Source organism: Macrobrachium rosenbergii, chromosome 12 (genome assembly GCF_040412425.1).
Source record: "Macrobrachium rosenbergii isolate ZJJX-2024 chromosome 12, ASM4041242v1, whole genome shotgun sequence".
NCBI classification, from domain to species: Eukaryota; Metazoa; Arthropoda; class Malacostraca; order Decapoda; family Palaemonidae; genus Macrobrachium; species Macrobrachium rosenbergii.
The window spans coordinates 96,999,058-97,022,955 of record NC_089752.1 but is presented as its reverse complement, the minus strand read 5'-3'; the positions used below and the strand labels follow the sequence as shown (position 1 = coordinate 97,022,955).

Below are 23,898 nucleotides of genomic sequence, written 5' to 3'. Positions count from 1 at the left end.
ATCATGACCACTTACTGTTCCAGCTGTGTCAAGAATTTCTAGCATGCATTGCTGTCCATCAACTTCCACCTGTTTTCTATAAGAGTCTTCTATGGTAGGATCATATTTTTCAACAAAGATTCCTTGAACAAACTGTACGGTAAGCGCTGACTTGCCAACACCACCTGACCCCAGCACCACAATCTTGTATTCGCGCATTCTCGACACTGTAAAATAAAACATTTCATGATTAGCTTGACTTTCACATCCAAATACGACAAATTTAAAAAACATTCATATTTTTCGTAGATATATAATCCTGAAGTCTTTTTCATGTATATAACTTTGGTAAAAGCTAGCCTTGTCACTGACTTGGTAACAAGTACTTAACTTAGTGGCAAGCTACAGGGTGGGGGTAACATCCTTTCATTCACCTGTCAGCATTCACCTTTTCTTTCAGCAGAGAGGCAAGTATTGGGCTGGTAAGAGGTAGACTTATAAATAAAATTCTCGGCTGCATATCTATTATAAATGCAAAGCTTTAAAATTTGAACTTTATTCCTGTGAGACTATAAGCTTTCATCCTCTTTATGAAGACTTATTCCATTAGGTACAAAGTACTGTCCAAAGAACATGACTGGTAATGTCCTTTCAACCAAGATATGCCTGCTTCCCAGCAACATACATGAGCACAAGCAAGGGCTACTCCTGTAATCTACTGTACAGCCTGGCATGTGTGATACTAAGGCTGATAAGGCCCTGTGCCAGAGTTGCTCATCTGCAATACCAAGTAGCCTTTCAACTGATCTGGTATGCAAGCGATACCAGAAGCACTTCAGGACCACTGCTGTGTGGCCGAGTTATCTCTTGTAAACATAACCAAAGCACGAGAGACGATGTAATCATAAAAGTTCTCACTTTTATGAGTGAGAACAGAAGCATTTCTGAAGGTGGGGGATTCAGTACAACTCACACACAAGGTTCCTATCTATGGTGTACCTATGCGGGTTTGTCCTTTACTTCCTGTCGAGAGGCACAAGCATTGTTGGAGGACCAAAAGCAGATGATCAGTGTCATTTCAAACACCACTGAAGCAACTGCAGGAGATAACCAATCAATGAATGGCAGTGAAATATGGGCCTATGTTCCAGCACTGGCAGCTAAATTTCTCACTATGCATTCCAACTCTGAATCAGCCCTAAAACTAATGACTTAAGAATATACAAAAAGCAACGACCTCTCTAAAACACACCAAGGAAACCAGTACCATTCTTTGTCATACACTGGACATGTACAATTTTGTAATGAACACTAACTTCAGAAGTGGTTTCACCTTTCACATAGACTACACTGCTTGCTGTATGTTTTAAACATGACAACAAAACTGTACCTTCAACCCTGTATAAGCACAGTATTATGTTATGCACACAAGTAACCATGGGGAAATTTTCCTCTTACAAAAGTAACCCCACATACCAAATTTTACAAATACCACATTGTGACAACAAAATACTTACTAGTAACGCACTAGAACAGAAAACTTAGGTCGGTAAAAAAGAATGCATGTACTGTTATCAAGGGACTGATAAATGGGCAAACTTCTCTATCAAGCCTCCAGAGAAACCATAAAAATGACTCACAATTGGATATTTGGAAGGGGGACAATAATACAACATGGTTTTAGTGACATGAATGATTCAACTAAATTACCAACTCTAATGCAGGCAACTTCTTGCATAACATCTTTGAATGACTACTTAAAAGCATATATCATGAGAGAGAGAGAGAGAGAGAGAGAGAGAGAGAGAGAGAGAGAGAGAGAGAGAGAGAGAGAGAGAGAGAGAGAGAGAGAGAGAGAGAGAGAGAAACACTTTCAACTCACTCATCACAATGCTCTTACACTTTCAATCAATAACACAATAAAAACCATTTCCCTGAATACCTGTTACATCACTCCTGCATCTCAGGATTTCAAGTTCTAAGTGATGGCTGATTCTAATTGATTCATGAAAGTTTGGTCTAATGTTTGGTTACCCAATACCAAGATAATTTCAGAAGATAAAACAGATAAATTAACTTCTACTACTGTAATCTAGTAAGAGACAAAAATCTTATATGCTGTATCATAAAAAATGTCTATAGCTTTTAAAAAGTCCATGGCATTATCAATACTGCCATTATTTTCATATCTTAAATGGAAACTAGAATATGTTTCCTTCTCTGATCTGCATACAGTACTTAGGACAGTCCACCAAAAGGCTATATGCTCCCAGTAAAGGGGATATCACAAAGACCATACAGTGGTGGTCTGTTACCCTCCAGGATGAACTTGCAGGTTGAATGAGTATGAACTTTCCTCAGTCTATTCAGCCTGGTCTAAGTCCCTGATTACTCTGATAAGATGATGATCCATTACCAATTGATGGACAGATTTTCTGGTGAGCGTTTTAATTCATAAACAACAAATTCCATTGAATTTTCCCTTTTCGTGTAATATAAGGCCACCAGGACATTTTGTATCAGTATAGGAACAGAGAGGCAACCAATACTGTCCAGTTTTGTTCCATATTTGGCTTCCACATCTGCTTGTTCATTGCCTCTCATACTAACATGGGCTGGCAATGCACTAAAATGAATTTATTTTCATGCGATGAAAGCCAACAGAGAAGACTGGATAGCCTAATTCCTTCTTCCATATGGGAAAAATCTTCCACAGTGCATCTGGATTTATGAGTATCACTAGTAATGGTTACAATACTTACCATTTCTAATCTTACCAGGAGTTTTGCATTAAAATAAAAATAAAAGTTTACCTTAAAACAGTAGTAAACTGAATTCTACAAGAAGGAAATTTTAACTTCAGCAACCCAATATCCCTTAATCATTTAATGAGTTAGATAATTTCAAGACTACAAACTTTATTGACCCAAGAAGAGTGCGTTAATTATATACCAGCAAAAACCAGGTGTTACTTGCATACCTACATACCTGGTGTTAATTACTATATTGGTGTTAATTACTAACTACAAAACCTGGTGTTAGTTGCATAACTACAAAATTTGGTCATAAATACATTCTGTACTTGATCCTAACAATCCTTATCCAATGTAATAACACTGGTAACAACATATATAATACTGCAAAGTAAGCTTATGCACTATAGTAAACACTGCATCCAATTATACATGATGCTCTATACATTACTTCTAGTTCTTTAACAACTAATCTTGCATACTTTCAAAAATGTCTAAGCATTCCTAAAATTAACTTGAGTCTGTTGAAACCCACAGTACCTTCCCACACCATACTCTACTAGGTTTTATGTCCACCCACAGTACCTTCCCACAAGACTTGTCAATGTCTCAGAAAAATATATGGATTTTACTGGGCAAAAGAGAGAGTGCAAAAAGCCAGTACAATAGTGCAGCTTGCAATGAGGCTCTTTGCTTGAACCAAGACTTTAAAAATACACCACTCTTGATAGAAATATTGGAGAATTCACTACACCCATGCAATGAGAGAGAGAGAGAGAGAGAGAGAGAGAGAGAGAGAGAGAGAGAGAGAGAGAGAGAGAGAGAGAGAGAGAGAGAGAGACTGACTGGTTATGAGTCTGCCAAAAATTCAGGAATTAAAAAGAATGAGGGAGATATCTAACACTGCATGCTTAAAAAAAAAAATTATATATATATATATATATAACACTGCATGCTTAAAACAAAAATATATTATAATATATATATATATATATATATATATATATATATATATATATATATATATATATATATATATATATATATATATATATAAAGACTGTGATGCTCTCTTCAAAATACTTAGGCTAACAGAAAGACAACATCAAAACCTGGGTGAGACTACAGACCATCATATATTAACATTCCCGTCCAGAAAAGTTCAAAGGGTGGGCAACACTGCTGAAAGTTCCTAAGAAGCATGATATCTCAACCGAGGTTGAAAGATCCATAACCTCCAGTTAGAACATCGGAAATGGCCAAGCAATACCACTTACCACAGAAACAAAGAGCATCCTGTCTTGGCAGAAGTGGTTGAGAAATTCAACGCTCTGCTGAGCGGTGGCTATGGCCGGAGAGACTTCTATCAAAGACACCAATGACTTAAGATAGCCCACTTTTAATGGTACACATTTGCTGTGGACAGATGAAGACCAGCCTGTTAAGTAGCATAATTCTGAAGAATCCCAGATAAGTATGCTCCACCACATCTCGCATCTAACTAGAGCCAACAGCAGCTCTTACATAACCAATCTGCATCAGCATGTTGAATAGTGAGAACAAAGCTGCTGGCTGCTGGGTTTAAGAAAAATTCCTTCATCTAACCTTTCTGGGCTGTAAATCTTAGGTGGAATGCTGTTCTGTCCTAACTGATCTCAAGCAGCTATCCAGGGACATGGAAGATGTCCCTCAAGTAATAATTAGTAGAGGTGGTTTTGCAGCAACAAGCACCTTTCCTCATTACCTGTGACAGCAAGTTCCTCCTAAATGCAATACCCCTGAATTTGTGATCCTTTGCCCAATGTCTAGTCAGCCCTCTCATCAGACAACTAATACACCTGCTTGATGACCTCTCTAAGCCAGAATAAGACAGTGTTCTAATAAACTTCCTTTATGTGTCTGATGGTACTAAAAAAGATATTGACACTCGGGTCTAAGATGTAGTCTTGTGCAGGTATTTACAGTAAAACTTGCACAGGACATTAACAAATCTCATCTTGATCATCATTCAAAAGTCTCATAGGGAAGGGAGCAAGGCTTGCAGGAAATGACAGATTTTGACTTTTCACCATCATCAAGAAGCCAAGTTCACAGTGCGAGCAAGACTATCAAAAGCTCCTCAAGACTCAAGAGGCAGATAGGTCCATGGCCTTAACTCAGAAGGCCTGGGAAAGGGCTGATCAGTAACCTTAAATGCAGCAAAAGAGAGAAGCTTGTCTTAGCAAAGGCAGACTAACAACTTGCTATCTGCTGAACAGCGGCTCTGACTGGAGAGAACCCTATGATGACACAAACCACATAAGATGGGCACCACTGTGTGGTGAACACAAGCTGTAATCTGAAAATACCAAAACATCTCTGGTACTACAATGTGAAAGAGAGGCTGGATAGTCTACTGCTGTGATGCATAAGCAACTGTATGGACTGTAGAGACCTTAACAGCTGTGGCTACCAATAATACGGCCTCGCATGTAAGGATACCACTCGGCTGTGTCCAGCACTGACACACCAGGGTCATTCTGAGACTAACACACTGGTGATCACTTGGTCAACACATCTTTAGAGCAAGCAGTGTATGCGTTCAGTTACTCCATGATATATATGGTGAACCATCCACCTGTGCACCTGCTTCCCAAACCAGCAATAGTGGAGAAACAGCAAACACATCAAGAATGTTTAAATGCACTGGTGAGAATCATCTCAAGTCTGCAAATCTGATAAAATATGCCACACAGGTGTGCACTCCAAGTAACAATCAATGCATTTAAAAACAAAAGCATCTTGAGTCCAGAGTAGTTCAGCAGAACTTCCACAAGAAAGCTCCCACTGTCTAACTACTGAGCAACATTGTACCTCATTTCCATACTCAGTGATACTTGTAATGTTGGAGGATTGACAGTAGATGGCCAGTGCTGCTTCAGGCACCACTAATGCAAACACTATAAAAACTCATAAGTGCCCTTAACTGAATTGACCAACCAGTGATGAGACAAGATGTATATCATAACCCTAAAGTAATGAATAGGCTGTGTCCAATTTTGAGGGGAAGACAGAGGGTGGGTCCCTGGCCAATTAGGAGCAGGTGTGCAGGATTACGCAGGCATTAATTTCTATATTCACTTTTTTTATTAGGGAATTCACCCAGGTAAGTCAGTTCACAAGAAAAATGAACTGTCAAGATTGAGATTTATTTTCACTCATACACAGTTTATCATAATCTGATTTCCTTTCCTTCAATTAAATTTTCTGCTTCAGAATGTTTCAGATGGGCTGTCTCTTAACATTTTTGATATGCTGTAGTCTACAATGTACCATATTTTCTGGTGTCGAACACACACCCAAATTTTGACAATCAAAATGTGAAAATGAGGAAAGAAAATAATGACCAATAACAAGAAATAATATGTGGCTTTACAATAACAGCATGATATTTACCGTTTCCCGATAAATTGCGCTGGGGACATTACCAAGAGCTGACGGTTTTGTTTTGGATCAAGCACTCTGCACCTTGGTGTGCTGTGAGCATCTGATGGTCTCAATGCACCAAAATATCATGGCTTCCTCTAATATAGCATGTTTTTAGTATATTTCAAAATAATGTTTTCTGTCATATTTTTTCATGTTCACTGATTTTAATCTTCAATAAGCTTCTCTTAAGTTGACCTACCAGGAAACAAAATTTTAAACAGGCAACCAAGTAATTTCTATAAATATAAAAATATAAATAAAATTTTACTGCAGTTTTGTAAAAAAAAAAAAAAAAAAAAAACCACACAAACATGATGCACTTCATCAATGAACATCAAAACAGCCAAAACAAATGGGGGTGAGTTTTTGCCTAGTAGTAAGATTTACGGTTAAACCCCATAAAATACCACAAGTTTACTTTCTTCGGCTAATAATGTTCCCTCGAAGCAATGGTCGTTAGAGGAGAGTGAAATCCTTGGTATTATTAATATACAACATGCAAGTTACTACTTGTCTTCTGACTTGGATACAAAAGGTGGCAATATAGGAATGATCTCTGTGAGTACATATTTTGTTAGCTATCTTGCTTCCCAGCAAAAGTATCCTTCCTCTAGGGCCTACCAAAAATATGACCTTCAGCCTCTAGGACGCACAGCAAATTTCCAACTCATTTTTGGGAAAAGGAAGTCTTTGATGCTGGGAAATATGGCAATTCAAGGTTAATTACAGTAATGTCATAAATTTGTCTACAGTACTTATTATCATTAACACTACAGTACACTGTAGAATACCTCATTTGTACGGAAACGGAGTAAGTGTTATCATCATTACTGATAATGACTGAACATCAACAGTCAACAAAATAATTAAAATTTGGTCTCTGGAAGCTAAAATAAACCTCATACCAGTTTTGTTTTTCTGTTTACCCTTCATTTTCCAATTATTTCTTATGTGATCAAAGCTGGCATATTTAGGTTTATCATCACATACTGTATGATGGTATTTATAAAGTCAAATAAACTCAACATCTGGTCATAATACTTTTAAATATTAGTGAACATCTGAAAACATAACTAACTAACATTTCATGCGCACTGACAAATGCATTGTAGCCAAATGTAGAGCCCATGTTGTTCAATAAACATGTGGAAAAATAAATGGTAAAGGGAAAAACATAATCTGCATCATCCATTTTACCTTCACAAATGCTTCTGTACTGTTTCTGTCTCTGATGATCAAGCGTTAGATTAATAATAACCAGAAAATTTTTACTTTAATACCAATCAACTTGCATGAACAGTTCAGTACTAGCCACATGGGCATGAATGCTGAATCATAAAGATGATAAAAAAACTCTTGGTAACAATATTTTCATGTGCTTATTGTATCAAGCATAAATACACACTGATATATCAATCAGCACAATTACAATATAGGCTGGTGATAGATGAAACATACCACACCAGCATGGAATTCATCAAGATGATTACATTCAGCCGAAGTAATGGAAAAGGTTTATCATGACTGCTTTTGCTTTAATAAAATATATCCATGAGTGCTCAGCTTTATTTTCCAAGTCTGTATTGGTTTCCTTTGTGGCCCCCAGGGAAGTAAGGACATGGGGCCATGGGAAGTATGGTTGGGATGCATCACTGTAATCGACTGTGACATTTTTTGGGTAATTCATTGAATGACAGGACTACCTCCACTCAGAAGTCAAGTCCATTGTCTCCGATGTTTAACATTATGGTGGGGGTGTTCACGGGGAGGGGGGGGTGAAAGCCCCACCAGCCAGGCCAGGGCATGGTGTCCTAAGTGAGGTTACGAGGGTAAGGTCTAGTTAGGTCAGGACCTGGCATTCTAGGAAAGACTTGGTTTGTTTGCGTCTGTCCTGTCGTTCTATACTTGCCCCCATTTTTTTTTTTAATGTAATGCTTGATTGATACTGGATAAGATCACAAACCATGTACGATAAAACTGAAGACGACTACAGCGACTTGGTTCCCCCAAGGTGCCGACTGAAGTGTTTAACCCCTCTTGATTAGGCTGTTCTTTTATGTTTCTGATATTCACTGTCTTTTGTTTATGGTTTTACATTCATACCCAGGGGACTGGTACTAAACAAGGTGTCAATTTTGCACAAACTGGTAGTTACTAAACCAGGGGAGGTAGTTGAGAATAACATACAGGTTCGCAGGTGAAAACAAACCTAACCTTTCCTAGAATGCAGTGTCCTGACCTGACTTGGGGCGTCATGCCCCGATCTGGCTGGGGGGGGGGGGCACTTTGTCCCCCTGGAACCCCCTAGTAGCCTACCACCAAACATTATAAACATCAACTAAACTTCTGCTTGGGGTAGTGTTAGAGCCTGCTCCCGTCATTCTGCCAACTACATTAGTCTTCAGGCTAAAAACTATGGGTTGCTCTGCATCAAGTATTACCTTGGAAATTGACTTTTACTATAGTATTTTGGTTGCTTATTAACAATTTACTGTTATTTTTATCGGTCGACTGAATTAACCTGTAATTAACATCAGAACTGATAGCATTATAGGAAAGCTTTTGGTAAAAAGTGGAGTTTCCTTCGCCGAGGGCTCTTCCCCCTGGCTAAGTAACACAGCCTCTAGGTTAGGTTAGGTTAGGGTATGCTAGGTTAATATAGTTGCTTTTATAACAGTTTCCTTAGCCATTCCCTTCTTGAACATATGGCTCCCTAATGTCTTACGCTTGAGCAGAAAATTCCATAACAACAACATGGCAGTCAGATCTTTCTCCCAAAAGATTTCCCACACCCAAAACCCAGCGTTCTTAAAGGGTTCCCAACCATGTTGGGCAGATATGAGTTTAATAACAATCGACCAACATTAAACAACACCACCTTCTTCATTAGCAACACAAAAAGTATAGGAAAAATCAATTTCCAAGGTAAAAGTCCGTGCAGAGCTGTTCTATAGTTTTACCATCTTCAGTTTTACCCAGTGTACTTTTCCAACTGCCTCTCTGGTGGTTTGTGCAATTCAAACCATTCCTGCTGGAGCATCTTAATTCACTTGTGGTAGCACCCTCTAAAACTACCGTTTTTCCACCGGGATCTGCATACAACTACTTACATGGCCTAAATGGGGGAAAAACTAAATGTGTGGTCTGCACCAACCATTGGCTAAGGATCAAAATACCAGAAACACAATAGCCTATAGGCTAGCCTTACCTGGGTTACGCTAAGCAGTCGTAAAACTAAAGACCATGAATTAGGAAGGAATCAATGCATCGTATTATTACCCTTATTAACAGAATGTTTCGCTGGGACGGACAGACCTAACCTGGGATAATCTGAAACTGGGCCGCAAAGGCTGGCCTAACCTTAGGGTAACAGCCTAATCCGCACCGCACTCTGTCCGGGGTAGTCCTGGCGCCCCCATAACCAAAAGTAAATGCAAACCACACACGTACGTGTTAGTTGTTGAAGCACACTCCACCAAAGCCTCTCTTACCCTGAGGAGATCAAAACCAAATTCGGTCGAGTTGGAAAATGATGAGACTTGGTGCGAACGGTAGCAACAAGTGGATGAAATTCTTATCAGTCGCTGTATTTCGGATACAACTACTCCACAAAACCACACCGGCTGCAATATTGCATTTCCACAAGAAAACCGATTCACGTGTTGAGTTACGATCAAAATACTGACAATATGGGTGGATCCAGCGGTATAAAAACAATGCCAACACCCCTGCCTACACCTGACAATTAAAACGCTTTTATGGGAGCTTATAACATCGATAACTTAGACCACAGTCCCAAAGATTTTTTCTTACCCTTGTCGGATTTTGTGGAAACCAAACAGAGAAATCACTATTGGCCGTAGCCCACCGAGTTATGAGAATTATTTACAATTTTGGGCGATGGCTTCTCCCCAAAAGCGCTTCCGGGCAACTCTCGACTGAGCCGATGGTTCTTTCTTCATCTGACGCCATCTTCCACACCAAGGTATGATTCATCAAAATTCATTTGTTCTTACAGTTCGTAGTGAAGCAAGATCACATATTAACAGTAATCGATTTGGTACTCACTTTCTTTTATTCAATACGAAGTCGGGTGTTTCACATACGTCTGTTAGTAATGATTATCGTTGTATTATTTTTCTATGTTAAATGTCACTCATATATGGTAGGTGGTCGAGATTCATCATACTTTAACGCAGAATTTAAGGTTTGGCGAGATGATTCACGATTTCTCTTTAGATTATTGTGGCGAATCAAGAGGCCATAGATTGCGATAAGATAATGAAAGTATATACTGAAGATATGTTATCAGTACACACACACACACACACACACACACACACACACACACATATATATATATATATATATATATATATATATATATATATATATATATATATATATATACGTGTCTGTGTATGTATAACTGAACCACGAAAATATGGAACGTGATGAATATATATAAATAAAGATAAAATCCACGAAGGGAAGGAAACACTGGAGTGCTGCGAGGTCTTTCGACTGTCTGTCGTCCTTTATATATATATATATATATATATATATATATATATATATATATATATATATATATATATATATATATATATATATATATATATATATATCTATCATATACAAATATTACCTTGGTTCATAATAATTCCTGTATTATTTACATTGATAATTTAGTATGATATACAGATTTAGACATTGTGCTCTAATAGGAAACAGTTTCAACGAAACATACAGCATATTCATTGAAAGTCAGCATTCTTCTGCCATATGTATTCCTAGGTTGTTTGTTAGGTAAATTATTATACGGCAGTTCAATCTGCTAATGACCCAATTAGGCACATGTTTCTTGATGGTTCACTCATCAAGGTATTTTTCTAACAAAGGCAACATTTCTATCATGACATCCAATAACCCCCAAGACTTTATTTATTTGAGTACTCAGAGGAAAAAGCAGTCCAGTAGCACACCGAAGTCACGGACTTTATCAGTCATCTGGACAAAATTAGTATCAACGCTCGCCTCTCACCAAAACTCATTATGTTATTTTCTTCCTCGCTCATATATATACTCTCAATTTCAATTTTAGTTTTATTTGTTTACACGCTATCTATTCCTTAACACCAGTAAGAACATTATTCAGTTCCTCATTTTTATCCTCGAAGTCGTTCATGGGAGAAATGAAATTGGGTAGTAGCTTGAACCCAGGGACTGTAACACATTTGTAGAAGTACAGAATTGTGTAATATACCGATGTACTTTGGGGACAAATGAATCACAAGATTACACCCTGTGGTACTGTACACACACACATACACACATATACATATATATATTTATATATATAATCATATAAATATAATATAAATATATATATATATATATATATATATATATATATATATATATATATATATATATATATACAATATATATGTATATATGTATATATATATATATATATATATATATATATATATATATATATATATATATATATATATATATATATTTACAACACATATATATACGTAAATATATGTGTATGTGGGTGTGTGTGTGTACAGTACCAGAGATAAAAAATGGAACACAGGGTGTAATCTTGTGATTCATTTGCCCCCAAAGTGCATCGGTATATTGCACTATTCTGTACTTATACAAATGTGTTGCCGTATCATAATTTACCTAACATACAAACTAGGAATACATATGACGGGAGAATAAATGTTTCGTTGAAAATGTTTCCTATCAGAGTACGCTGTCTAAATCTGAATGTCTTACTAAATTATCAATATATTAATACAGGAATTATTGTGAACCAAGTTAATATTGGTATATGAAAAATGTAAACGAAATTTCATTAAACACTGTGATTTCAGCGAATGAAACTGTATTCCTATTCACTGCAGAAATTTGTAACCACTTTAGGTGTTGTTAACGAACGAGAGAGAATTTAAAGGATAAGGAAAAGGATGAAAATCACATTCATTAAACACACTTTTAAGATCTCGGAAAGTTCACCACGGGGCTTATTTTTTGTACAAAAGCAAAAGGGCACGAGTATTTGGAGGTATAAGGCGCTTCTGTTGCTTTTCTGGAATAGCTTGAATCCCAGGTTTTTCTGAAAGGATGAATCGATCAGTTTTGGAGATCTGCCGGAAGAGATGACAAAAATGAAGGAACCATTTTCTTACCTAGCTCCTCCACGAAATGTACAGAAGTATTTGGAATCAGGCTTGCTTTATCAGCCTTCAAGAAGAACCCTACATGGAAACGCTATATTGGGCAAGAGATGGACAAAATCGTGGGGTCATAGGTAGTGAATATCTTGAGTGGGGATTTGGCTGAGATTTGCTGAGACAAGGGAACTAAAAGGACGATTTTTATTGAAGAGCATTTATTGTTCCATGAGAAAGACAGGAAAAAAAAAAACATAGATTCACTATTGCTGAAAATTTCAGTGACAAATCACGAGATTTTTTCAGCTGGTGAAACTTGGTGAAATGATCTCTTTTTTTCTTTTTATGAATCTTTAAAAGATGAGATTAAGACGATTTATAGTTGAATTAAAAGTGATATTTTGTGTAGTAGAAAGGGAGGGCTGCTCTACCTGATGTACTTTTCTCTAAAAGCGCTGTTACGCGGACGGTTTTTTTTTTTTTTTTTTTTTTTTTTGCTGCATCTTTTGATGTCGTACTTCCAGTAATGGACCCAAGGTGCTCATGCTATCACTTCGGCCGAATTGTTTCTGCCACGAACAGGCGTTTTTTCTTACTTCAATTATTAGTAAATTGGCTTTTAATTAAGTAAAATATATTTAATACAATCCATTTCATAAAAAAAGTTTTTCAATCAGATCGTCGAGTCTGTAGGACAACTGGAAATTTTCCGTGGACACGGCTTCATAGACTGTCGCCTAGATGCAGGACCCACTCATGCCTATATGTGCCGAGTCAGTGCTAAAACTTGCCACTGATGTTTTACGACAGCAAATAAAGAATTTATGCGTTCATAGAATTTTTATCAAGTATTGCACTAGTAGCACCAGTTAATCATGATTCCTCTGGACTGACTCGAATTACTTTGTCGTCGGTGATGGATGTATTAGATTATTTCCCGACAAAGGTACCAATCGTCGGCTGTAATATGAAGAACATGTTTGTCTTCAATTTTTACACCGCTGCTGGCTGCTTTGGGTGAACTCTGGCATCAAGAAGCAAAAAAAGTTGACAAAAGTGTTCCCATGTGATGACACCTGAAAGTGTAAGAGCACTCCAAACAAATGCTTGGTAGTATTCGAAATCCTGTCGTACTTTCCCTTCAAATGATAAGAATGCAGGAACACTGGGTGATGATAGTTCGCAGTGGGAGATTAAAGGTTCGGATGCAATAATCCTCAAGCACCATCAAAGATGAAGTAACTTTGTTGGTGTGGCAAGCAGTATCTAATATCTTAGAGGTAATGGACTAAACAGGAAGACTGGCGAGAACTGGAGGATATTGCAGATCAATTTCATGAGGAAAGAGAATGAATTTATAGTTTTGAGGATTGAAAGCACAGAAGAAATAAAATATACACGTGGATTTGTAGTTATCTGAGCCACAATGTAAATGTGTGAAAATGTAAGGAACTCAAAATGCCCGTATTTGTATGAGTTAAGTGAAACGCTTTTAGTTGGGTTCCTGGAGGTTCTCAGCATATGAAGATGGGATATTTGTTTGTGCGGAAGCGAAGACTAATGGCAAGTAGGAAGAGGGGAAGGAAACAAAATCTTAAAATTCCAAAGAGCAATAGAAACATGTTTTCGTCTTATGATACTGTTCTATAATATTTTTGCCGCAAAACTCAGAAAATATGGATTGGAGAAGTCTGTGATAATAATTGGCAGAAGATACATATTATTAAGAACAAAACTCATATCTTAGTTGAGTGATCAGTTACTAGAGTAACTCCGAAGTCCAGTGGTGCTGCAAAGGAATCTGCAAGGAGATTTTTGTATGACTTTACACAGGCAAAATCACTTCTAAAATATCTGGAAACCTTATCATCAGCCTTTCTGTGCGCAGCTGCTGTTAGTCTTCATGATCAATGGCCTTTCTTCCCCCGAAGCCGTTTGCCCTTTAACCCTCGTGCCTTCATCTTAGTTATACCGTCTATTTTCTTTGCTGCTGATTTGATAAAGTTCAAATCTAGCCAATTTGCTAGATTTGAACTTTATCAAATCAGCAGCAAAGAAAATGGACGGTATAACTGAGATGAAGGCACGAGGGTTAAAGGGCAAAAGGTTTCGGGGAAGAAAAGCCATTGATCATGAAGACTAACAGCAGCTGCGCAGAGAAAGGCTGACGTTAAGGTTTCCATATGTTTAGAAACGATTTTAGCTGTGTAAAATAATACAAAAATCTCCCTACAGATTCCTTTGCAGTGCCACTGGACTTTAGAGTTACTCTAGTAACTGATCACTCAACTAAGATGAGTTTTGTTCTCAATAAGATGTATCTTTTGCCAATTATCATGTTATCATAACAGACTTCTCCAATCCTTATTTTCTGAGTTTTGCAGGAAAGGTATCATATACAGTTTTTGGAACTAATAGTTCATCATTTTGATTTCGCCTTCCATTCCATTTTTTTTTAGCCGACATTTTGTTTATTCATCATGCATTTCTGAAGTGGATGTGTCATTTCCTAAAGCGGAGAACGCATTAACCTTCTGTTATCTTTCGTTTCGAAGCTGGTCCGGATCTTGGCTTTCTTTTCGGCGCTCTTGATTCTGTCCTGCAAATTTTTACTGAAAATGGTTTATATTTGTGCTCCTTAATGATATTTTATAGTTTTTTACGTTTATGAATATCTGCATGGATCTCAAATAAGAATATGCAATTACTGCATTTAGCAAGAGGTCTTTTTTTTTTTTTGACAAAAACTCAAGTTGTACCTCTCCCCCGGTTTTGATTCATGTAACACGTCAGTGTTCTTCAGAGCACTTCGTTGTTTAATTTCAATTTATAATGAAGCTTATCTAGTACCCTACACTTTTTCATATAATAATAATAATAATAATAATAATAATAATAATAATAATAATAATAATAATAATAATAATAATAATAATAATAATAATAATAGAGGGTACTTTGCAGAGGACAAAAAGTTAGAAATCGAGTCCTTTTCTGATGCACTGTATGAACACTGATATAGAAGCAGCGCTGAATGAAATCCTTCTTGTATGCAGAGTTTAAGATTGCATTTCCGTTGATGGGTCATTTAGGCTTGCTCATCCAACATGGGTGTTCCACGGGTTCCGGTAATAAAAAAATAATAATGGATTGCCTACTCCCTGCCGCTTAAAATTCTATCTGAGGAGAGAGAGAGAGAGAGAGAGAGAGAGAGAGAGAGAGAGAGAGAGAGAGAGAGAGAGAGGGAATGACATGATTCTCTCTCTGATTAGATTCTTGTCATCCTATGAGAATGCAGGTTGTTATAAAAGGATTGTCAAAGTTAACACAAGCCGTGCATCATCTTGCATGTATCTATATTTCATGTATCTATACTTCATATGTGCAGAAAATCACTGAATTTGTCTTATCCACGTCACATATAAGTGATATCTAATGATAGATCAAGCAAAATTAATATTATAGGGGTAACATGGAGTCAGTAACCGTCTGAATTCTTAGCGGAAATTCCAATCCCTCCTGGACTCTAAAGCGAAAATGAAAACTTTTATGCGCTTAATCAGATCTGTAAGAGCAGTAGACAAACACTTTTAAGACTAGTGTTGCTATCGAAGGATTAAGTTGAAATAGTTAACCAAAGCACATCCATAATCTATGAGAAATCATAGCTCTCTCAAATGCCGAAAAACACCCGCTACCTGTTTTAGTTGTAAAATCTGAATACGTAAAGAAACAACAATAATCCTACGCAAAATTTGCAAAGCAGTTTATATCACGGGAACACTGCCTAAAAATACCCGATACCTTTACATGCAAAGTATGATTAAGTAAAGAAACATAACAATAATCCTACGCAAAATTTGCAAAGCAGTTCAGCCCGTCGGAGCACTACTGATTTGTTGTGTCAAACCAACATATGAACAGCCATTTTTAAAAGTACACACTCATCTTGAGTTAAGGGTAATTTTGGCCTTCCGAACGAGGGTGGGGGCCGCGTCTCGGCGTTTGAGGCTGAGGCAAGGCTCAAGACAGATCATAATGCACCGGGTCTTGGTGCCTCCCGGAATTTTAACACTCAACATGGCAGGAAGTGTTCCGTCTCGCTTCATTATACTTTAGGAAATCTGGAACTTTAATCTGCCCTCAACATTCCTCGTGCTCGGATGCATACTACCATAGATTTACGAGAGAGAGAGAGAGAGAGAGAGAGAGAGAGAGAGAGAGAGAGAGAGAGAGGAGGAGAGGCGAGAGAAAGGGGGCGCTATTCTGATTTCATTTTGCGTCTCCGTCTGAGTAAGTTTGAAATCGCGATAGGACTGTATATTACCTTGAATACATTCTGAGCGCTAACTCCATACTTCCAATCACGTCACGAACCGACTTTCTTTCTGTGGTGCTAGCGACAAAAAGGAGCTATAAATCAATAATACAAATCACATTGACGGTGACATACACGAAAGCGCGTGTATCCCAATGATCTGGCAAACCATGATTTTCTTTGTCGTCAATGTCATTCAAAGAGATCACAGAGGTGGCGCAAAAGAATGATTATTTATAGCTTTTTAGATCATATGGCTGCGTCAATTCTCTCTTGTATGCCGTGAAAGATATATAGGCCTACATATATATATATATATATATATATATATATATATATATATATATATATATATATATATATATATATATATATATATACTGTATATATATATATATATATATATATATATATATATATATATATATATATATATATATATATATATACATTGTATATATATAACCAAATATGCAACGAAGGAGAGGAGGAAGACCACCTAGCCAAGACTCACAACAGAAGTCATTAATTAAAAAGCATTCACTACAATGCTGTGCCTTTTCGTGGTTGAGTTTCACTACTACAACTACTAAACCCCCTCCCGCCACCCCTTCTAATCCCCACGACTCCTATTCCATTAGGGCCGACCGAGTCACAAACCTCCTCCACCCACCCCCTCCCCACCCAACAATCCTCAGCTACGGGCCCTGTCCTACTCCCACAATCCCAGCCACCTTGGCACCACACCCCGCCCATCTAGAGACACGCAAGGGCGGCACATTTTAACGACACGACTCCACCCTGACACCAATTTGTGATTATATATATATATATATATATATATATATATATATATATATATATATATATATATATATATATATATATATATATATATATATATATATATATATATATATATATGTGTGTGTGTGTGTGTGTGTGTGTGTGTGTGTGTGTATGTGTGTCTGAACGTGTTTCCATGCAAATAGAGAATGGGATAAGACACTAGGTCATTATATTCTAACATTTGGCGTATTTATTCATTTATCAGTTTTTATGATACTATTTATTTTACTTAATGGATACGAACACCCAGAATACAGTACATTCTGTTTAGAAGTTCAGTTTAGTATATACCTTGTGGTTAACACTGACAATCTAGTTGCCATCCCTGAAAGACCAAGAAAGATGGGTAAGCAGATAAAAATCCATATGCAGTTTTTCTGATTATCACTCTCCGCGACGCTGAAGAATGTACAATTATCCTATCTGTAACTGCTTCCAAGTAACCGGAAGTACAAAAATAAGACTGAAACATGCATGCTAGGTTAGTGATTCATAAAGAATGTGAAATATTCAAGCATGGTTTGAGTGGCTAATCCATCGCTGGGAAGAATGATCTACGAAATGAGAGAGAGAGAGAGAGAGAGAGAGAGAGAGAGAGAGAGAGAGAGAGAGAGAGAGAGAGAGATGTCCTTAACATCTGCAAGATTGGTATATATTTCATGCTAAGAGAAATTCAAAGTTAACTTTCATCTCAGTGTTAAATACCTTGATAAAAAAAAACTGACGTTAAAAAACTTTATGCTTTCTTTTTACTTTTATTCTTAATTTACAATTTTCGTCTTGATTCTCATATCGTGGAAATGTGAATAAAATATATGTAAACCAGTTCAATGAAACTAAAACAAGACGTGGGTCTGTTGCCAGGCTCAATTCTTGTTCCTGTTTTTTGTCTCCTTTGGACATGTGCTTTTTCAGGACATTTTCTCCGAACTCCACTCGGCCTAAGATTTAAGAATCTTATGGGAGTTGTGCACATCTAAACATCTAAATGTGACTTTTTTTTGGAGGGGGCGGGTGAACAGCACGCAAGACACTCAGGCAAAACTGCGTCATTTGTAGACGAATTAAAGACAATACTAGATAGTTTTAAAGATTTGAAAAACAGAACAAACCTGCTTAACTAGATTAGTTGACGACACTGGACAAGAACACACCAAGGAGTACCCATTGTGATAACAATTCTATGGGATATTCCATATTATATCTAGGGAATGGGACAAAACGTTAAATGTTCAGAGTCTACCGTTTCGACCAAAAACTCCAGCTTTCTTTGTCTTCTTGCTAGATAATGGGAAATGTCAAAGGCTTAGAACAATGTGCTGTAGTAACGACGTCGACAAAAGTCAGATGTCGCTCAAGAATATGAAATCAATTTGGATTTTCTAAATCTTTAGCTCCCAAGATCGCGATCTTTATTTGAAGCGTTAAATGACTTATATTTCTGTAAAGTAAATGCATGGTTGTTGAAAATGAAAACTTGAAGTTCTAACGTGAAAAAAACTAACTGAAAAGCATAACTCTTTGCCAGCGAGAAGAAATCAATTCTCACAGAATGTAGCGTTAAGCTTTCCCCCAAAGGCGGCGCAGCACGAACGTGTCTCTAGGTATCTATTAGTCTCTCTCTCTCTCTCTCTCTCTCTCTCTCTCTCTCTCTCTCTCTCTCTCCCTCCACAACTTTTGTACTATATAGATGATATTTTCGGCATCGGTGCGAGACTGAAGTCACGTAAATATGATCTCAGTTTTGCTCTAAACATCCCGGATGTCACAAAAAAAAGAGAAAAAGGGCATGGGATACTTTGCTCGTCACTCTTTTAATTAGGATCAAGAATCAAGACGGACAGACTTAACCAGGGTTACACCGGTCTTCTCGATAATTGTAACATGTCGATACCCAACAATTCTTCGTGAATGAATGAACGAGCACTGATAAACATACCAACTACTGGAGAAGCTCGAGTAAAAAAAAAAGGGAAATAGACAATTATTTGACATGTTTCAACTTCGAAAGACTTTCCTTTGAGGAAAAGTCTCCAGACACCTACAGAGAGCTGACATGTGAAGCAGGGGAGTGCAGCAGTGAAATATCCATAAAGGTCGTCCATTAGCATATGAGTAAATGGAACGAGGAGAGCTTCGAAGGGCATGGTTTAAAAAGTGCAGAGAGAGAGAGAGAGAGAGAGAGAGAGAGAGAGAGAGAGAGAGAGAGCAAAGTCAATTAGAAAAGAAGCAAGAGTATGTAACAATGTGAACATCACGAGACTATGATAGCATAGTAATAATAATTTTAAGAGAAAAACTAAATTCGCAAAGCTGATGACGAACTTGAAGGGAAAACTTTATTCCATACTCTCCTAATATTCACAAATAGTGTTCAAGGCTGAAATGGAAGGATGGAACACATTAAGTACTTGAGTCAACTCTCTTCAATCAATTTCAACCTTTTCTCTCGTTCAGCGAAGCAATTGTAACACTTGAGGATCCCTCGCTTGACATTATCTACGACTTCTTGCAATGCGTAGACAGACGCAGCGTTATGCGCGTTTGTCTCTGTTTTAATACCATTGCTGCCTTTTTAGAGAGTACAGTTTTTGCACTGCAACATTTTTTTTTTGATGGTCTGGAACAAACCTCTAAACTGGGCCAGCGTAGTTTCATTCCTGTTGCTGCACAGATTAATTCATGCCGTCTCTATTTCCCTCTCCTTTTATAAAGACAGACTTACCGCTTCGTTCGCTTTATAACAGACTGTATACTCAGGTCTGGTTGGGCTAGGTAAGGGCACCCGAATCTTCGGAATCACTTATGAAGTACTAAACTAAGGCTTATACCCTTTAGAACTATGACGTAATCTCAGCTAGCACTGTGCTGGCCGCCAGTTCGAATCTCCGACCGGCAATGAAGAATAAGGGGATTTTATTTCCGGTGATAGAAATTAATTTCTCGCTATAATGTGGTTCGGATTCCACAATAAGCTGTAGGTCCCGTTGCTAGGTAACCAATTGGTTCTTAGCCACGTAAAATAAGTCTAATCCTCCGGGCCAGCCCTAAGGAGAGCTGTTAATCAGCTCAGTGGTATGGTTAAACTAAGGTATACTTAACTTTTTTCTCTCCAAAACAAAGTGGTCTTGGTATTCTCATTCATTCCCTATACTTTCTTTGACCCTCCTTTTCTGTGAACGTGGAGAATCTTAAGTCGGTGGTCTAAATAAACCATCCAGTATTGAAGACTTTTTTTCCTAATTTTTTCCCCCTTTATGCCAGCAAAGCTTATATCGTCACTATTTCTGAATTTTGAAAATATCAAAATGGCAGACAGCGTTCATTTTGTTCGATTTTAGCCTTCCACTGTCTAGCTGTTGAAAGAGCAAGAGTGCTGAAATGATAATTTCGGGCTCTGTCATTTGTCATGACGAAAGAGTCACTGCTGCTTCTAGATACTTGAAGAGACCTCAGCAAATTCATTTTGCCGAGTCTGATCTCCATTCGTCCTCTCTGTAAGACTCCTGGATCTCTTAAGCAAGCAGTAACGTTGCTTATTGTCTTTGTTTTATATTCAAAACGATCCAGTGGTGACTGCTTTGATAAGAACTGCATCCAGTTCAGGTTAAGACCGGTTAATTCGTTACCACTTACTCTTAGCAGACTGTGGACATCCCGCTATTATCAGTTCTGACTTGCTGGTGATTTCTCAGTAACGCTCTCCTGGTTTCAGAGACGTCAATCAACACTTCTGCAAAAATTGTCTCTCTCCTAATTTCCTAATTCAAAGCGTTCCAAAAATTTATACACACACACACACACACACACACACACACACACACACACACACACACATATATATATATATATATATATATATATATATATATATATATATATATATATACTGTATATATAAATAAAAAAAATATATATATATTTGTACACATACAGTATATATATATATATATATATATATATATATATATATATATATATATATATATATATATATATATATATATATATATATATATATATACAGATTATTCATAAATGTACGTGTTTGAGAACGACGGAGTAAGAGAGAGTGAGAGAGATCTGTGCTACACAGGAAATCACAGTTAGGATATGAATCCGGGCCTCCCTCGCTCGCTCTCTTTCTTTCTTTTATTCTTTCTTTTCCGTGCATCCTGTCTCAAGAAGGCTTGACATGATTACCCAAGATCGAGATACCAAAACGCCAATGGCCCTCGCGAACAGACATCATAAGGACTAATTTGCAATGACGTTCATCGCCTGAGTGTTTTGCGGCTACCCGATATAATGGAGTCCGCAACCACTCTATGGCTGCTGTGGCTGTACAGAGTTATATTTTCTCGTCGGAGACGGAGATAATGAACTAGAATGCCGTGCATGTTTGCCAAATGCCATTGCGCGAATAACTAATTTGCTTGGTAAGATGAATTTCGCTATATGATTCAGCATTGCCCCACAATCCTCAGCTACTCGTTTTTTCAGCCTAAGGCAATTAGGTTTAGTAGAACGCCAATACGCAATTTAGTCCATGGAAGGAGGGAAAATACAGCTGGCTGGGTTATATTAATCTGGCCTTATGCCAGCAATGGCTCTTGCCTAATGGAGCCCGTAATGGTGTAAGAGGCCTGGTGTGGATTTATGGACTCTTCGAGCAGTTTTATTCTTCATTGGTCAGGTACTTTCTCTGCTTCTCATAATTTGCAATGTAATATTCTACTTTTAAATCGTAATGAATGCATTTGCGAAATTCTCATACGAAGCGATTAAAGTAATCGAAAAATTAGTCCCTGTGCGGTTACTGATAAAATAACACGTTTATTAAAATGTAAGTTCCTTCGCATTAGTGAAAATGATAAATTAAATAGAATACGCCGCGAAGTTTTCTGTGGTTAAGCCGATGATCCGTTAAAAAGGGCGCGAGGACTTTTCTTAGCTACTGTGACTTACGTAGTAGCTTTCCTTGGACTTGAAAAGTGAGCAGGTTTTGTTGGACTTTATAGTTTATGATCTTTAACGGAATCACAGCGCTAGCAAATCCTATCCATTGTACACTCAATTTAGATTTTTTCTAATAATTTAATCTGTTTAGGGATTAATTAAGAGATCTACCAGTTAAGACACTCGCCCCATTATCGAGAAGGCCACAGTTCGAAAACCGAGCTCGGATAATATTTCGTTGGACCCTCTGGTGGTCTGTTCACGCAAAAAAGGAAATCATGTTCCGGGTGGTTCATCGACAATAGTCGGTAACGACCAAAATGGATGAAAAGGGTTTATGTTAACCTCACATATCATATATATATATATATATATATATATATATATATATATATATATATATATATATATATATATATATATATATATATATTACATACATACATACATACAAATACGACACATGGCTTATAATTTCACCATTATTATCCTTGTTCATTTTGAAGGCCTTCCTATCAAGTAAAACTCAGTCTGTCAGCTTTATGTCTTTTTGGATAACTAGTCTTTGAATATCAAAGGCGGTTTTGAATAGATGTGCCTTGGCTTTCTTCTGTTTCCAAATTTTCTTAGTTTTAGGGAATTTTATCGAATGGTGTGGGGGTCTAGTGTTCACAACTGCCGTGATGGCGTCCTGGAATGAAGCACTTGGTCATTCACCCTGCCACAACAAAGACGCATTTGCTGGAATCACTCATGGATATGCGCCGATTCTCGACGGCTAGAGTGCGCACTGTTTTTTAGTACAATGGTTTGTGAGCACATAAAAAAAAACGACTGCACACACACGCGTTTTCATTCCTACATTACAAGCTCTTCAGCCAGCATATATGAGGCAATCATGTAATATGATGTAATTACGATCAGGCAATCCGGCCTCATTAGACCCAATTCAACCAGCAGCCTCGTCTCCATCATGAGACGTCTGCCTCTTACCCAACATCTTGAATGGTCCATATTGTCTCGTTAGTGGTAACTGCTGTGTTGTGTTTAAAAGCAAAATGCTCTCATTTATTAAAATAAAATAATACCTGTATATATAGTACCACATAGCTATCTGGAAAGAGGCTCAAGTGCACGCTATATATATAAATACAGTACACACACATATATGTGTATATGTGTTTATATATATGTATATATATGTGAGTGTATAAATAGTGTATAAATATATAATCTAATATATATATATATATATATATATATATATATATATATATATATATATATGATATTTATCACATCATATTATATATACAAATATATCTACCTTATAGTAATATTTCATATATGTTACCGAAGGGAATTTTAGTTATCTTTT

The 23,898-nt window shown here is 37.2% G+C and overlaps 1 protein-coding gene across 7 annotated transcripts in view; it reads right to left on the bottom strand.

Annotated features, from left to right (window-relative positions):
• Positions 1–23,898, bottom strand: part of Rap1 (RAS oncogene family member Rap1) — a 126,432-nt gene that overhangs the window by 17,904 nt on the left and 84,630 nt on the right. For 3 of the 7 annotated variants that reach the window (XM_067112475.1, XM_067112470.1, XM_067112473.1), the window contains exon 2: positions 16–206. In XM_067112475.1, coding sequence (XP_066968576.1) covers positions 16–206 — 191 coding nt within the window. Of the gene's footprint in view, positions 1–15; positions 207–9,650; positions 10,190–10,268; positions 10,448–23,898 lie in introns of those variants that run through there. The other 4 variants (XM_067112477.1, XM_067112472.1, XM_067112474.1 and 1 more) reach the window with 4 other exon arrangements.